At 60.7% G+C, this 16,009-nt stretch overlaps 1 protein-coding gene across 2 annotated transcripts; it reads right to left on the bottom strand.

The window, feature by feature from the left end:
- Window positions 1-48: 48 nt before the first annotated feature.
- LOC104914453 (neuron navigator 1-like) lies at window positions 49-9,704 on the bottom strand. Of its 2 annotated transcripts, none has more exons than XR_002121715.2 (2): window positions 3,505-9,704; window positions 49-1,749 (listed from the first exon to the last, which is right to left on the bottom strand). XR_002121715.2 is itself a non-coding variant. In XM_010724063.3 (2 exons), the coding sequence occupies exons 1-2, from the start codon at window positions 3,732-3,734 to the stop codon at window positions 1,380-1,382; spliced, it is 600 nt and encodes a 199-aa protein (XP_010722365.1). In that variant the 5' UTR covers window positions 3,735-3,878; the 3' UTR covers window positions 1,294-1,379. The 2 variants fall into 2 exon arrangements, 1 of the variants encoding a protein (XP_010722365.1); XM_010724063.3 differs by having other exon boundaries at window positions 1,294-1,749; window positions 3,505-3,878.
- Window positions 9,705-16,009: the final 6,305 nt, after the last annotated feature.

Raw genomic sequence — 16,009 nt, 5'->3', positions numbered from 1 at the left:
CACCTCCCACCCACAGCCCCCATACCTTGTCCCGCTCTCCTGAGCTTTCCCAGCCAGTTCCCATCCCGCAGCCCCGCAGTCTCCAAGGGGCTGTGTCACCACGTCCCCCTCCACGGGGCTGTGTCACAGCATTGGGGGTGGCTCTGACCCACTGCCCTACAAGCCCGTGTGTGCGCCGGCGCATTGCAGCACCCCGGCAGCAGGGACCCGGGGGCTGGCAGCCCCATCTGCAGCTCCTGCCCGGTGCATTAATGGCACGGGGAGATGCGGCCTGGGGCGGTGTTTGCTTTCTAGGTCAGAGGCAGTGGAGGAGGATGGATGTGGGGCTGTGGGGCTGCTCTGTGCTCAGGGAGTGCTCCCTGTCGGCAAAGCAGCCCCACGCCCTGCCAGCATGAGGGGAGAATCACAGAGACACATGGGCTGGAGAAGTCCTTCAAGATCCTTGGGTCCAGCCATCACCCTGACCCACCGAATCCCACCACTAAAGCACGTCCCTTGGTGCCATGTCCACCCATCACTAAAATACACCCAGGGATGGGGACTCCGCCCCGTCTCAATGCTTGGACACTCTCCCCATAGAGATCTCCTCCCTGATTCCCAATCTCAGCCTCTCCTGGTGCAACTTGAGAGCTGAGCGCAGTACCCCAGGCGTGGGCTCCCCATGCAGCTTTCCCCTCCCCTCCAGGCCCACCGCACAGTGCTGGTGACACACCACTAATGGGGTACCCAGAAGGGACCGCACTGAGCCCCAGCACAGCACAGCTCCAGAAGGACCCCGGTGTTGTGAATGCACAGGCTGTGCTCGGTCCCGCTAGGAGCTGACGTGACTCTGGACACCCATCCAGGGCTGGAGCCAAATACCTCCTCCTGCTCTGGGACAACTCAAATGCTGGTGTTATTTATTTTCTCGTGCACTGAAACAGGAAACCTGCAATATGCTGAAGCACTGGAGCCCCGCCAGAGCCAGGGGCACCTCACCAGCTCAGCGGGAGTGAAATGCGATGTGCTGGGCTGGAGATGCCCTGGGGTGGGAGGATGGAGGTCTAGGGGGACCCATAGCGAGGGGACAACATGGTGCCAGCCAGAGACATCAAAACCTTGGTGCCCTGCTCTTGCTGGGATGCTGGGATCCCATCCCACTGGTCCCACTATGTGCCACCAGCGCTCAGATCCACCGGTGGAAACAGTGGGAACACTTCTGAACATAGAGCTGCTGCCGGCAGCCGCTCACCGCTCCCTTTTCAGACAGCCACAGAAGCATCACGGTCAGAAAAGACCCCCAAGGCCACCAAATCCAACCATCAGCCCAGCCCACCGCCCCCTAACCACGCTGCTCCTTATCAGCCCTCTGCTCTGCTAACAGCCCCCGATCCGGGCACTCACCCCGTGGTGATGTCATCGTCCTCCGTCAGGGTCTTCCCCATCAAATCACTGTCGCTCATATATCCCGACTTCAGCTCCACGTCGTCGCCGTCCAACGCCTCCACCAGCTCCAGCCGGGAGATGTGGCTCAGCTTGCTGGGGCTGCGCATGGGCATGGTGTGTGAGTAATGCGCCCGCTCGCCGTGCATGTACCAGCCGGGGGTGCCCTCGGAGCGGCAGCCGCCCCCCACCGACGGCGCATCCCCCGCCTGCAGCCGCGGGCTGGACTGCCCGTAGCGCCAGGAGAGCGGCGAGGAGCGGTTCGACAGGCTGGAGACGCTGCGCGGGTTGGCTTCGTCGCTGTCATAGCACGTCATCTCCAGGGAGCTGCGGGGACGGGGTCAGGGTTAGGGCTACCAGTCGGGTCGGGGTCACCTGGACGGTTACCGACCCCCAGCGGCCAGCACGGCCCACACATCGCGTATTTCAGGTCCCGCAAGGACGGCCGTGCCGTCTGCATGGATGTGTTTGGTGGTGCCCACTCCCTCCAGGGGCTGTGGGGCAGGATGTGGGGTGCGATGGTGCTGCTTCCCTTGTGCTCTGAGCTGCATGACGATCGAGGATCCCGCTTCCCCGGGCTCCAGCAGACCCTGCTTTGCCCATTGCTGGGGATTCCCCATTCAGCTGGTCTGGAGGGACACGAGCAATCCACAGGCTGTGCTCTGTGCACCCTTGACCACTGCCCACGCATCCCAGCAGGGGCTGAGGCTGCCAAAGCAAAAGGGGCAGCTCCTCGGCATGGCACAGAGCTCCCCATCCCCACAGGGCCCCCCAGGGTCGTGCTGAGCCCTGTTAACAGGGATCCACCAGGGAAAGCCCCGCCGTGCTGCTGAGCGTGTGCCCCTCTGGGCCGGTCCAGGGGCCCGCTGACCCCCACCCTCAGGGTGTATTTTGAGCACGGCAGGGAGTGATGCTGAGACTAAACTTAGACACCACAAGTGATTCGCTCTTGGAGCAGCTCTTGTGGAGCCCACAGCCCTCGGCTCAGCTCCACGCTGCCATCAGGAGCCGCTCCACTGCTGCAGCCACGTGGGCCCAGCGCTCCTGCATGAGCAGCAGAAGCCAAACCCGACTGCAGCGTGGAACTGAAAAGAGGGAACTGTATAGAAACTGGGAAGTTTGTTAAAGCAGAACTGCAAGAAGCAGCTAAAAGGAGCCGGTTTGGTAGGCAGCACAAGGGCTGTTTAAAGCTGTGCTGCTGGCAGCTCAGGGCAGAGGCTGAGCAGAAAACCCCCAGGGCTGTGAAACCTCCCAGCAACAACGCTGCGCCCCAACACAGACAACAAGGCAGTGTCAGGGATCCACTGGATGGAAGAACCCAGCATGGAGGTCCACCACCCACTGACAGGGTGTCTCCATGGCAGGGATCTGTCTGAGCCCTCAGCCAAGGGAAGAACTCATAAATCATCGAGGAAAGGAGGGACAAAACCCACCAGCAAGGCTAATTTAATCGCCCATAATCCTTGTCCTATTTCCCTAAGAGTGGCTGACAGGATTTGCTGAGGAGCCGCCGAGCCGAGCACTGCTGGATGGAATCTGACACAGACGAATGCAAAGGGAATGCAAAGGAAATGCAAAGCAGCCCTGCTGGGGCGCGGGCAGCAGGCAGCTCTCACGCCAAGCAGAGCCTGCGGAGCTGCAGTGGGTAAAGCCAGGAAATCGCCGGCTCAGGGAACACAGCCTGTAAATCCCGGGGCTCCGCTCCTTCAGCTCGGAGATGTGCAGAGCGCAGCGGGGATCCCAAAGATCTGGGTGAGCTTCTGCATGAAGAAATGCTGAGCAGAGAGAAATTCTTCATCGGAGGAGCGCAGGGCCGCTCTGTGAGCGCCAGCGGGGGGTGAAGGGGACGGCGAGCTGCTGCTCGTCCCTTCCAACACAAAACTGAAGCGTGCAGCGAGACCACGAGGTGGCAACAGACAACCAGAGGATGCTCGCAGCTGCTCGCCCAGCGCAGCCCGCTGCAAAGCCCGGCTTCCAGGCGTGGCTGCAGAACGCGGGGCTTTGGGTGACATCGGGCGCAGCTTCCCCCAGCTGGAGCCCCCAGGAAGGGTGGGGAGGGGGATGGGGGGGCTGAGTCCTCACCTGTGAGACACCTGGGAGCCCCGCAGGCTGGACATGGTCTCCTCCAGGTTCTGCCGAAGGTCCAGAACATTCTGCACCGTTCTCTTCCTCTGGGACTCGGGGTCTGTGGAGGACAAGGAGAAGGCTGTGATGGGACAAAGTGCCTCTGACGACGTCCTGCCCTCTCCCCGAGTCCCCCTCTGCCACCTGAGAGGGGATGGGGAAGGGCTGGAAGGGCTCCCATGCTGCATCCAAACATTAGTATTGCTGCACCACAGATAAATGCCACCTCCCTGGGAGCGGGGCAGAGGGACCAGGAGGAGGGAACCCCGGGCAGCAGGGGCAGAGCCCCACTGGGACAGGGACTTCTGCACATCCCCATGCACATATGTGCACACACCTGTTAGCACACCTGTGTGCACACCTGCTTACACACACACACACAGATGCACACACACAGCTATGGGGTCACCACCTCCTTTCTATGGCAGCTGGCACAGTGCTGCTGAGCCTGGGGCACAGCTTCCCCCCTCCATGTGCCCCTGACACACTGATGCACACTCCAGTGGGCAACAGCTGGGCTGTGACCCCCGATTCCAAGCCTTTGGGCTGTGACCGCAGCTCTCTAGTGAACCACAGCCACATCTCCAATGGCAGCAGGAGGGGGTTGGCTCCTCCTAACACACCGCAGCTCACAGCCCTCGAGCTGTGCAACAGCACCAGGAGACCTGTGGGGACAGGGGGGGCTGCACAGCCAGCACGCAAGCAGGGCCCGTGCCCCCTCATCCCCAGCACCCACAGCCTGCATCCCTGGGGCTGCAGGCAGTGCCACGGGCTCAGCAGCACTGCTCCATCCCTGACTGTGTGTCCACCCCCAGCCATGTAGCCCCACTTTCCGTGTGACCCTACGACGCAGTGATGAGCACAGGCAGCCGTGATGAGACAGGTTAAATGAAGCAGGTGAAAGCCCATAGCACAGTGGGGTGAGCGGGGCTGGCAAGCACCAGCAGAGCCCCCAGCCAAGGCCGGAATGTGGGGCACCCAGCACGGCACACAGGGATGGGGATGTGCAGGCAGTGAGGGGGGCCTGCAGACACAGTATGGATGGGGCACGGCGGGGCAGAACCAGCCGTCAGCCTGCTCTGCACCTGGGGATAGAGGGAGCCAGCATCCTTCTAGGGGGGACAGGTTTGCACACTGGCTCACCTGAACACAGGCAGGGCCCCTCCACACACTGCGCTCGGGGCAGCTGCGTCCCCTGGGCAGCGACAGCACCGCAGCCCCACTGCCAGGTGTCGGTGAGGGGCCGGCTGAGCCCTGCCGAAACCGGAGCTCCAGGAAGGGCTGCAGTGTGGGAACGGCGGCGGCGCGCCGGATTCCTCTCCTCATCGATTTAGCAAGCTGCTGCAGCCAGATGTTTGCAGCTGCCGGCACGCAGAGCAGCAGGGCCGGCTCAGCCACGGGGTCAGTCGGGCACTCAGCCTGGGCTGGGCTCACTGCCCACCAGGGACGTGTCCCACAGAGCTCCTGCTTGGCGCGTCTCCTCCATCCCAGCTCAGAAGCGCAGCCCCAACCCCGGCCCTGTGCCCCACCGTGCTGCCCCCACAGCCCTCATCCTGCTGCCCCCACAGCCCCTCATTCTGCCCGCCTGCCACCGCCCCAGCAGCTCTCCCCACCCCTCTGCAGCTCTGTCCTTGCGAACAAATTGTGGCGGGGAAACTGAGGCAGTACGCCCGGCTCACCCCAACCACCATCTGCACACGCAGATTTCCTTCACCCGGCGATGCCAGCTGCTCTACCATCGCAATGGGGCGCAGCCACATCCCATAGCCGGGCACTGCAGACGTGGCCAAGCACATCTAGGAATGAGGAAACCATCAGCTCCTGCAGCTCCTGCAGCTCCTGCAGCTCGTGACAGTGCATTTCCGCACACGGCCGTCGGCTCCCGCTGGGCCGGCGGCTCTGCGCCCCACGTGCACCCCATGTGCTTTGGCCAGGAGGGCCGCTGTGAGGATTTGTGCACATGTGGGCCACGTGGCAGCCAACCCCGCACACGGGCGCAGGGAGGCAGGGCTGCGTGCGCCATCGGGGCTGCGCTTCGGGGCGCTGCTCCGCCACAGGCAGCTGCCCAGCCCTGCAGATGGCTGCCGCCCCTTCAAAGCGCTTCACAACCTCTTCCTCCTGCTGCCTCCAACCCAGAACCCGCTGCAGCTGGGGGCAGAGCGGAACCCAGGACCCTGCAGGTTCCAGCCTGCAGCGCACGACTGGGGGACCCCGGCTTGGCGTGCCGACAGCAGTGTTTCCGCGTGGAGTAACGTGGCTTTATCCTCCATTCTTACATCCATTTCTGATTCATGCTGCTGGGCAGGCGGCGGTCACAACTCGTCATCTTTCTCCCTGTGGTTTAATGAATCCTTCCTTCCTGGTGACCCCGGGGTGACACCGGCCACAGGGATGAGGATGGATCTCAGTGTGCCCTGGGTTCAGCCCCAACGTGGGGTCAAACAGAGGGGTGGCAGTGGGCATAGCTGGCAGGGACAGCATGCGCAAGGCAGTCTGAGCCATCTCATAAACCATCCCCGCAGTCACAGCCAGCCCCACACCTGTGACCTATACCTGTGACCAGTCCCATAACCATCCCCATAACCATGTCTGCTTCCATGACCAGGGCCATCCCTGCAGCCCTGCAGCACATGCCAGCTCCCTGTTGGCAGCAGGCAGGAGCAGCAAATTAGCAGCAGTGCAGCAGTGACAGCCGGGATGGGACTTCAGCCGAATCAGCACTTCTGGGGCACTGCTGCTGCTAAGTGAATAGCTCCTCCTAATGAGGGCAGGGCTGGGAGACCTGGAGCCTGAACCCGGTCTGGCTGCAGCGAGCCAAGCTTTTAAAAGGGATTCAGATTTTCTCAGGCTGGAGCAGCCATAAATCTAGTTAATTGGGTCTCTCCCATACACTACTTTCCAAGCGAACACGCTGGAGAGATCCAGCCCGGGCCCCCAGCCCATTTGTGGGTTATTCTTTCAATGGATGCTTGGCCCCAAACCACCCCACCTGCACATCCAATGCAGCTCTGTCTCCATCAGGACGAGCTCAAGCTGCTCAGCCTGTCATACCTCCAGCCCAGGAGTGCCTGAAATCCCCCCACTGGTCAGACTGTGCCCCATGCAGCCAGGGCTGCTCCCATGGCAGGGTCGATCAGCGCTGTGCCTCAGTTTCCCCATAGCTCTGTGCTCCCCCACAGTGCAACCTATGTGTGCCCCACGCAACACGGCTGCGCTCAGCCCCGGTACCCTGAGCCTCCAGCAGCCACCAGCAGCTCGAGGGGATCCACAGCAAAATTATCCAAACCAGAAAAGGGGGACAAAAGCAAAGTGAAAGCCCTGGGGGCAGATGGTGCTGCTCCACACCCAGCACAAGCCACGGGGCGGACATGGTGGAAATTCAGAATTCCAGATGGCTCTTTTGGGTGGGTTTTTTTGGGTCTTTTTTTTTTCCCTGTCTCATTTCCAAGGCAACAAGACTCGCTGTCATCTGCTCGTTGCCATGGCGATTTCACCTGATTCTGCTTCAGCAGCGGAGGAAGAGAAAAGCTGGGAGAGCGCCGTGCTGCCACAGAGCCCCGAGCTGCACCGAGCTGCGGGGAGAGCATGGATCAATGGGGCTTTATCCGACCCAGGCAATGGGCCGATTCACGGGATCTGAGGAAGGAGCTGCGGGTTTCTTAGAGCACAAATCGGCCCTTCTCTTAACTGCTTCGGTGCCCACCAGATGTGCCGCACATCTGGGGACGTTGCCATGCTCTGCATGGAGGGAGGTCTTGGGTGCTGGAGGTCCGGCACCCACCTGTGGCTGCACCCAGAAGACCGAGCTGGGCTTTGGATTGCCCCCCATCCCACGTCCCAGCACCTCCCTGCCCCGGTGTCCTCATGGCACTGGGAGGAACAGTGGGGAAGCATTCTTACAGCGAGCACAGAAGCAGAACGCCCCAGTGCAGCCCCGCACTCTGTCCACCCCACACCCCGTGCCGGGGGGCACGATGCCCTCCACCACTGCCAGAGAGCACAGCTCAGCTCCCACACATTTGGGGTTGAGCTCCCCACAGCCACAGAGCGCCGGGTGCCATCAGCACTGACCTCAGTGGCCCCAGTGCTGCTGTGGATGCTCCACACAGACAGCACAGACATATCCACGTGCTGAGGGGCTCCTCCAGCCCCACACTCACTACAGGGCTGTGTGGTGGGCACCCGGCAGAGCCCAGCACCATCATCCATGCACACCCATCCCCTTCCTGCTGGGAACCAACACCAGGAGATCAGCAACCTGTGCTCAGGCAGCCCCCCAAACCCATCCCCTCACACTGCTGGTGTGTGCCCTGCACCCAGGGCTGCCCCAAACGGGGTTCATTGCCCAGGCTGTCCCCTCCTCATCCCACGTCCCCCTAGCAGGGGTAGCAGGGAAAGGCTCCTGGCTCACGCTGGCTCCCATTTGCAGTGAGCAGAGCTCCAAACGAGCACACAGTCATTAGCGGAGCCAGCCGCCCCGCTCCCAGCCAGAACACAGCCATGCTTGGGGAAGCTTTATATTCACAGAGACAAACAACTCACATTTGCTTTTTAACTGTTGGAATTGCACCCAGTGGGACGGGAGGAACAGGGAACCCTTTGTCCCCTTCTCCTTGTGACTGAGAGCTTTGTGCAGAGCAATGCGTTGCAAACAAAATTCTCCGCGGCCTCAGCTGGGCTTTGGTGGACACTTGGTCTGGTCTGTCCATCCATCACCCGACAGCCGAGGAGCCCTCACGCATCTCCAGCAGGAAAGCAAAATGTCCTCCTCCACTCTGCACTAAACGCCTTCTAACAGAGAACGCAGGGCTCACCAATCTTAGCAGTCCTTCCCAATCTTCACAACCAATTCTATGAATCCGAGCTGCTGAGGGCGCAGAGCTGCCACCACCCTGGAGAGGGTCAGGGCACCTGGACACAGCGTGGTGACCCCAAACGAGTTTCCTTCACCCACAGAAGACCATTTTGGTGCTGAGCCCCCCCCAGAGCTTCACCCCGAGCTTTGTGATGGGCAGCCAGGGGTCCCCAGCAGCCCCCAGCAGACGAGTGAGGGACCCCCAGCCCCACTCAGCTGCAGTAGTGGCCCCAGTGCCACCACCTCCCCAGGGAGCAGGGAGATAACCCAGGCTATTCTTACTTCCATCTGGGGAACGGCTTCCCTCCCACGTACACTACCACAATGCTAATTTTGAAGCTGATGATTAATTGATGTCAGGCTCATTAGGGGGCCAACAGCTCCCTCTCCCCAGGAGCGCCAAGGACGGGAGGACGCGTTCTGACAGATGCTGCGGGAGCCGCGTGTGAGTGACGTCCTTACAATGGAGGAGAGCGAGAGCCAACGCCACGAGGAGCCCTGGGAAGGGCTGTCCCCTCTGGGTATGGGCTCAGGGTCCCACCACACACCCACCCCCCCACCAGCTATCATCACAACCTCACTGTAGCTGCAGCGCCTGGAGCACAGGCCGTACAAGGGAAGGGACGCGCGTGCACACGGTGCCCAATCCTAGCACTGCTGCCTGCCCATGGGAGCACCACGGTGACAGCGGGGCAGCAGGACCTGCTCCATCCTCCGGCTGCTTCCAGCCCTGCACACCTCGCCCTGCCCCTGGGAAAAGCCTTTCTAAGCAACAGCTGTTTTTGCTACCAAAGACAAAGTGAGGAGCAGGATCAGGCTCTGCCCCTTTCTTCCTCCTGGCTGTGCCTGCAGGGCAGGGGATGCCTGCAGGATCAGATGCTCTCTGGCGTAGGAAGCAGCACTGCCATGCAGTCAGAGCTCTCAGAAGGGGCTCTGCAGCCCCGGCCCAGCTCTGCCAACACACAACCAGAGCCAGCACAGCACTGTGGGGAAGGCATCAGCCACTCCAAGGAGGAAGTGATTTGTCTTTTTCTGGATACACTTTCCACCAACAATGAGCACAGAGTGGGGAAGTTGGTTGTGACAGTGCGCAGCGTACCAACAAGGAGGCTATTGAACTGGGAAGTGAGAGCACCAGGAGCCCAGCAGATAGCACAGAGCGGGGAACAGGATGCAAAAGGAAACGCCATGTGACCCCGGGCTCCATCCAAACCAGGCAGCACAACCAGCAGTGCTGAAGGCGAAATGCACACAATGAGCTCAGCAGTAATTAGTCCCTTCAGGAACACTTTAAGTGGTTGCAGAGTTTACCAAGAAAAAAAAAATAAAAATAAATGGGAAAGTCATTGAAAGGAAGAAAAAAAAAAAAAAAAGGCCAATAAAAATGTGTTTTCTGCTCCAGTACAAAACACAATGAGATCCACCAGGAGATCACTGCTCCGCCAAACGTGGAGGCGATGGGGTTGGGCCGATTTCTACCAGCAAACACAGCCCTGCACGGGGAGCAGCAGTGCTCCAGACTTCCCTTCCTCCTTCTGGGAAGTCAGAGAGGCTCAGAGGATGAGGGGAGCACGGAGCAGAGGCAGCCCTCACTGCAGCCCCATCTGCTGCCGCTCCGCAGGGGAGAACCTGGAGAGAAAGGGCAGCGCGGGGCACTGGAACCCGGCTGCTGCTCCCAGGGGTTCAGCAGGGACCCCATGGCCCCCCATAACCCCCACCCCACAGCCCCATCCCAGAGCTGGGCAATGCGGTGTGAGCCAGCAGCACCGACGTAGGAAGGAAGGCGCACACCGTGCTCCAGCACTGCCACCTCAAGCACCGATGTGGCAGCGATGGGACGGGGCCCCCAGGCAGCCCCACATCCGTGGGCTCCACGCACCCCAGATGCTCCTACAGCGGTTTCCAGTCCAGCCGCTGCACAGGACGTGTGTCACATCTGCTTAGGAGCGAGAACGCCTTGCAGAGGGCTGAGAAGCTGCATGGAAACGAAAGATCGTTACCACCATCTCCTTGGAAACGTCCCATCAGAGCAAGTTTGTCTTCCTCCTCCTTCTCTCTCCCTCCCTTCCCATGCGCACGGTTCTGGCACCCCGCGCATCCCTTGGCTGTGCCTCAGCTCTGCGGGTCCAAAACGCAGGCGTCGGATTTCTAAAGCCATTGTGTCGGATGTGCTATTGAGCCACAAAACATGGACGGTTTGGGATGGAAAACAGGCATCGCCGCTGCACAGAAAGGAGCTGGCAGCCGGGATTCGATTTCCCTTTGAAGCTTTAGAGAGCCTAAACCAAACAAAATTTGCTTTATTCCCACAAAGGGAACAAGAATCTTAGCAACAAAACAAATCAACACCTCTGCCCCCGAGCACCACGAGGAGCAGAGCAGCACTGGGGGCTCTGCAGGCTAACAGTGCCGGGGGGAACGTGGGGCAGCTTCACACGTGTCCTTCTGAATGGGAGCTGTGGGTCGGGGTCCCCTCACCAGCACACTGCTGTGCCCCGTGCACGAGCCCAGGCTCCCCCTCCCCACACACCGCTCTCCCTGCAGCCCCACAACACCCCCTGCTCATCCCCCACGCTGTGCTACGAGCGGGGCCATCCCCCTCCCCTTGCAGGAACCGGCCACATGTTCTCCATCTGGGAACAGAGACCCACAAGCCAATAATCTCGACTTGGAAAACTAACTGAAAATAGCACAGCGTTTCTGAGTGCTCCGCAGAGCGCGGCCGAAAGATGATGGATCTGCAGCACACCGGGACGCTGCTTGGCACAGCGCAGCAGAAGCACAGCTCCGAGGGCTCAGGGAAATGAGGAGGAGATGGCTGGAGGTGCTGCTGGCCGTCTGCTTTCCTCCAACAGATGCTCCTGCCCTGAAGGAAGGAGGGTTTGCTCTGCTGGTGAACTGGTCCCCAGCTGCCGCGCTCAGCCTGCAGGACAGAAGGACGCAGACTCCGTGCTTCCTGCAGCCCCAAACCCGGCCTGGGGACACGCCGGTCCCTAATGCTGAACCCAAGAGATGCTGTAGGTATTTTGGGGGGTTGCTGCACCCCACCGGGTCCAGGTGCCATTGGCACCAACCACAGTGCTATGGAAAGTGATGCATCCAGCCTCAAATCACACAGGGTGAGCTATCAAAGTGGAATTTGCCAGAGACAAGAGGGCCAAAGCTATCCGCCAGGCCCCAGCTACACACAGCCCCCACTCTGAGCCAAACGCGGGCATCTCCACACCTCCCCCGCGCCACCGATCCCACCACACGCTCCCCATGCACAGCAGGATGCTCTCCCTGCACCATTCCTGTGCACCTCCTTGGTGACAAATCACTGCTGCCAGGAGCCAATGCCACCTCCAGGTCCGGCACCTCTGCTCCCAGACCCACGGCCTCACGCAGCCCAGCACAGCGCATGCTGTGCCCAGGAAGGCGGTGATGTGCGCGGGCAGCAGGCGTGTGATTTGGAGAGGAGTCTGATCAGGAGTTATTCTCAGCTTCTGCCGTGCTGAGAGCTCGCACGTCTATAAATAGCTGGCAATGGAGCTGTACCTGAGCTGCAGCTTTGAACGTGACTCGGTGCTGCTCTGGGGCTGAGCCACTGCCAGCAGGGATGCCGCGGTCCCATGAGTAGAAGCTCAGCGTTAGCTGGGCTGGGCTTCCCATAAAGCCATCGGGGCTGGGCAGGACACACACTTCGGGAGCTCCCTGTTGAAGAAGCTCACCCAGATGCCCCACTGCAGGGTCCGCTGCCAGCTGCCAGCTGGGGACACGACCTGGCGCAACACAGAGTGCAGAGGAGGGAATGGAGCGAGCAAAGATCCCAACCCCATGGGGCAGCGCTCAACAGGGCTGCACATGGCACAGGGCTGGGGCAGATGTGACACCACAGCCCAACCCTCGAGGAACCACAGCTGCCAAACCCGACCTCCCAGCCACCTCCTGCAGCCCCTCCACCAACACGGCAACCTCCACCTGCTCACACTGCTGCCAGGACAGACATGGTGTGGGGACACACCGTGACAGAGCAGCCCTTCAGGTGCTCATTCCCTCTGCTGTGATTGCAGGGGATGCCTCAGGCCAGACCGCCAAGCTCCAACTGCTTCTTCCAGAAAGGAATCTCAGCCCTTCTGAATTAAAAAGAAACACGTTGCTGCCTCAATCAGACCAGGCAAACAGCAGCGTAAGGAATGAAAGAAATGCTTGAGTGAAACAAAACGTGGAAGAAAGAGATGAGAGGAAGGATGAGAGGGTCTGAGGGCACGCCGGGCGCCGCTCCACAGCATCACAGCGGCTCCAACATCTCCATTTGCACAGCTCTAATCTCAGCCCTGCAATGCAGCATCCCCTGCCTTCCCAGCTCCGCTCCCGGCTGGGAGCTGCAATGCAGCAGCACCAGGGAAGCCCTGCTCCCCTTCTCCCTCCTGGCAGCAGCACTGTGCCCCCAGACCCACAGCTGTGCTGCCCCAGAGCACCCCAAAGGAGCAACTGCTGCAGATCCCATTCCCATCTCTGCGCTCTCCCAGGAGGGTGTTTGCACACCAGAGGAGGACGTGACTTTGCAGCAGGACTGAGCCACATCTCACCTCCCACCTCCCTGAGCATCACTCCCGAGACCCAAACCTGGGACCAACCACCCCGACAGACAGAGCCATCCCCACTGCGCGCAGGCAGCTGCACCTGCATCTGAGGCCACACATGAGCGCATCCTGGGGACACCACTGCCACACAAACACATCGCCCAGTGCCACCCGTACAGTGGCACAGTGAGGTTCAGGATGGGCAATGTCACCGGGCACCACAGAGCCATGTGAGCAGAGCTCACAGTCCTGCAGAACCCTGCCAGGACCCCACAGAACCATGGCTGTGCCCTCAGCTGTCCCTGGGTGCTGGCATTGCCCAGGGGTGACGCAGTGCCAGGGGCACAGGCTGTGGCTCCGTGCTGGCCTGGCACCAATCCCCCTCCCTGAGCAGCGGGCACAGCCCCAGCCAAGGCAGGGGAAGGACCAGGAAAGGGGGTGGGGGGGATGGGGGATGCCGCTCTATGGCACTGCATGCTGTGAAGCTGTGCAGGACAGCACAGAGCTGGGAACTCCCAGGAACTCAGCAGGGCAGCAGTGAGGGCACGGTGCTGCTGGCACAGGAGGGCAGCGGCACAGAGCCGGGGCTGCAGGACTCTGCAAAAGGCACAGAGCTGGCAGAGCTCCTGTGAGTGCCACCAACAGGAGCGTCCCCACACCTGGCAGCACACAGCGCCAGCAGCACGGTCTGAAGGGCCACAACCTGTGTGCACAGCACAGACACAGCCCTGGGGGCGGGCAGCCTGCTGGTGCCAGGCAGATGTTGGTCCCCCCAAAAAACCATTTTGCATTCAGCCACGTTGTTCTGGTGGGCAAGCGTTGGATCTGGGGGCAAAACGCAGCCAGGCCCTGGGAAAGCTCCATGTGAAACAACAATTTTCAAGCTCTCCGAGAGGAAGAATTTATTCCACCAATCCATCTCAGAGTAGTTTTGCCTTCAGATGTTTGTTCTGCTGCTTTTCCACAGGAAACCTTAAAAACCAGCATGGATTTCTCAGCACCACCATTATCACACAACAGCACGGATCACCCCTTTCTCCTCACCCTATTTCTGAACACTGGAGCTCCATTCTGCTGCCGGAAGGGAATAAATTCCCACCCCAACAACCTCACCACTGCCACACGGGTGCACTGGGAGAGGAATAACGTTCACATAAGAGCGGCCTCAAACAGCCGCGCTGCTTGGAGAGGCAATAACCACTCCTGGGGATGGAAGAGCTGTGCAGGCTTTGACCCAACAGCGAGCAGAGGTGCACAGCACTGCCACGCACTCCAAGGCCGTGCTGCAAACACTCCAGGGAACGTTGCTTCCCCAGGCACTGCCGGGCTCTGAGCATCCCGATACTTCTGCCCATTAGCAGCCACTACAGAGGCACTGTGGACAGCAAGAGATGGCCATGGAAATGGCTGCAGCACGCTGCTCCGGGGACCTGCAGTGAGCACACAGGGCCACGCTGCCTCCCTGCCTTTCATCCTGAACCACCAGCACGCCCGGCTTTGATGAGGACGCTCAGCCTGTGCTTGATGTGCAACGTGTAATTTGGATGTTAGAAATAGCCTCTACAAAGCACATGTGGTTGCTGTGCTCCGGTGACCTCTGCCAGCTTACGCAGGCTGCTCTGCTTTAAGTGCAGAGCCACCTCTGCCAGCCCTACAAAGGCTGCGGTGCCATCAAACGTGACACATTTGCAGAGAGGTAACATTTGGCCACCACTACACAAACTGTAACTTTGGCCAACGCTGCACTTCAGCAGAGGCTGGGGAGCGTTTCTGGCAGCACGGAATGGAGATGGGCGCTCAGGAGCGGAGATCAAGGATGCAGAGTTGCACCCGTGAGCCACCGCCCTCCACGGTCAGTCGTGGGCACAGCTCAGCACGGGGCGACAGCTCACACTGTGAGATCTGCAGAGGAGCTGCCATCCCTGCAGAGGGTTCACCCACCCGCACAGCAGGAGATCAGTGAGGGGTCACCACCAGGAGCTCAGCACGTGCCCAACTGCGGTCACACACAAAGTGACAGAGCAGCCTCCACCACACTGCTGTCATCCCACTCCCCTGAGCATCTCTGAGCTCCACAGACTGTCAAGGACACGCCAGGTCGTTGGTGGCTCAGTTAACGAAGCGGCTGCGATTCAACAGCACAGCTCCCCCTGAATGCAAGCACACGGCCAGAGCTGCACATAGGGGAACAGCACAGCAGCACAGTGACAAACTGACCTGCCAGAGGGAACAGTGGTTCCCACCTCGGGAAGCCCAGCAATGCACATGGGCTGAAAGACCAACTCCAGGGAGCACAGAGCAGAGGCTTCGCACACCCAACGTGGCAGCACTGGGCCAATCCAACCTGGCCAAGGGCAACCGAAGCACAGCCTGGAGGGACGCTGCTCCCCAGCAGAGAACCATCCCAAAACCTCCATCAGCTGTAGAGCACTTTGTGCACGGGGGTTTGTTCCTACTGGGCCAGTCCTGCACCCACAGGGAACTGCAAGGGTTGCTCTTGAGGGCACTGAGGAACCCCCAAAAGCAGCATTACAGGGGCACACCAAGACCTCCGGGGCACAGATACCAGTGATGAACATCCATTAGGAACAGACCTTCCTGTAACACTGCCACGCACCCAGCAGGACCTGGGGAACGGGGATCCCACAGCAGCAGAGCCACCAAAAAGCCCCAAGCAGCGACAGCGACCTCACACACACAGCACCTCTGCCCCACTCTGGGCTCACCCTGTGGCTTCCCAGGCACAGCGGCCACGGGACACCGCAGCATGCACAGAGACCCACGAGGCACAGCCCTGCAGCACAGCTGGTCCCGTGCCGGCCCGCAGCCCCCAGTTGCCGTGCTCGCACCGAACGCTCCGAGCAGCCTCGCCATGGCTGCGTTGAGATCCTTGCCATCTTCTCGCGAGCTGCGAGCCCCCGGAGCTGCGGGCACAGGGGAACGCAGCGCTGCTTTCCTGGAGGTCGGCGCACATCCACGCATTGGGCGCAGGGAGGGGAAGGCGAGGGCCGGGCACGGCGCTCAGCCACGAAGCGGCGATGAG

This window comes from Meleagris gallopavo, chromosome 28 (assembly GCF_000146605.3).
Source record: "Meleagris gallopavo isolate NT-WF06-2002-E0010 breed Aviagen turkey brand Nicholas breeding stock chromosome 28, Turkey_5.1, whole genome shotgun sequence".
NCBI lineage: Eukaryota > Metazoa > Chordata > Aves > Galliformes > Phasianidae > Meleagris > Meleagris gallopavo.
This window is presented reverse-complemented; position numbering and strand designations above follow the sequence as displayed.

Coding starts and splice junctions, on each gene's coding strand:
- LOC104914453 (XM_010724063.3), bottom strand. CDS start 3,734: ATGCAGCATGGGAGCCCTTCCAGCCCTTCCCCATCCCCTCTCAGGTGG. Junction 1,750..3,504: donor GGCTCCCAGGTGTCTCACAG/GTGAGGACTCAG, acceptor CCGTCCCCGCAG/CTCCCTGGAGATGACGTGCT.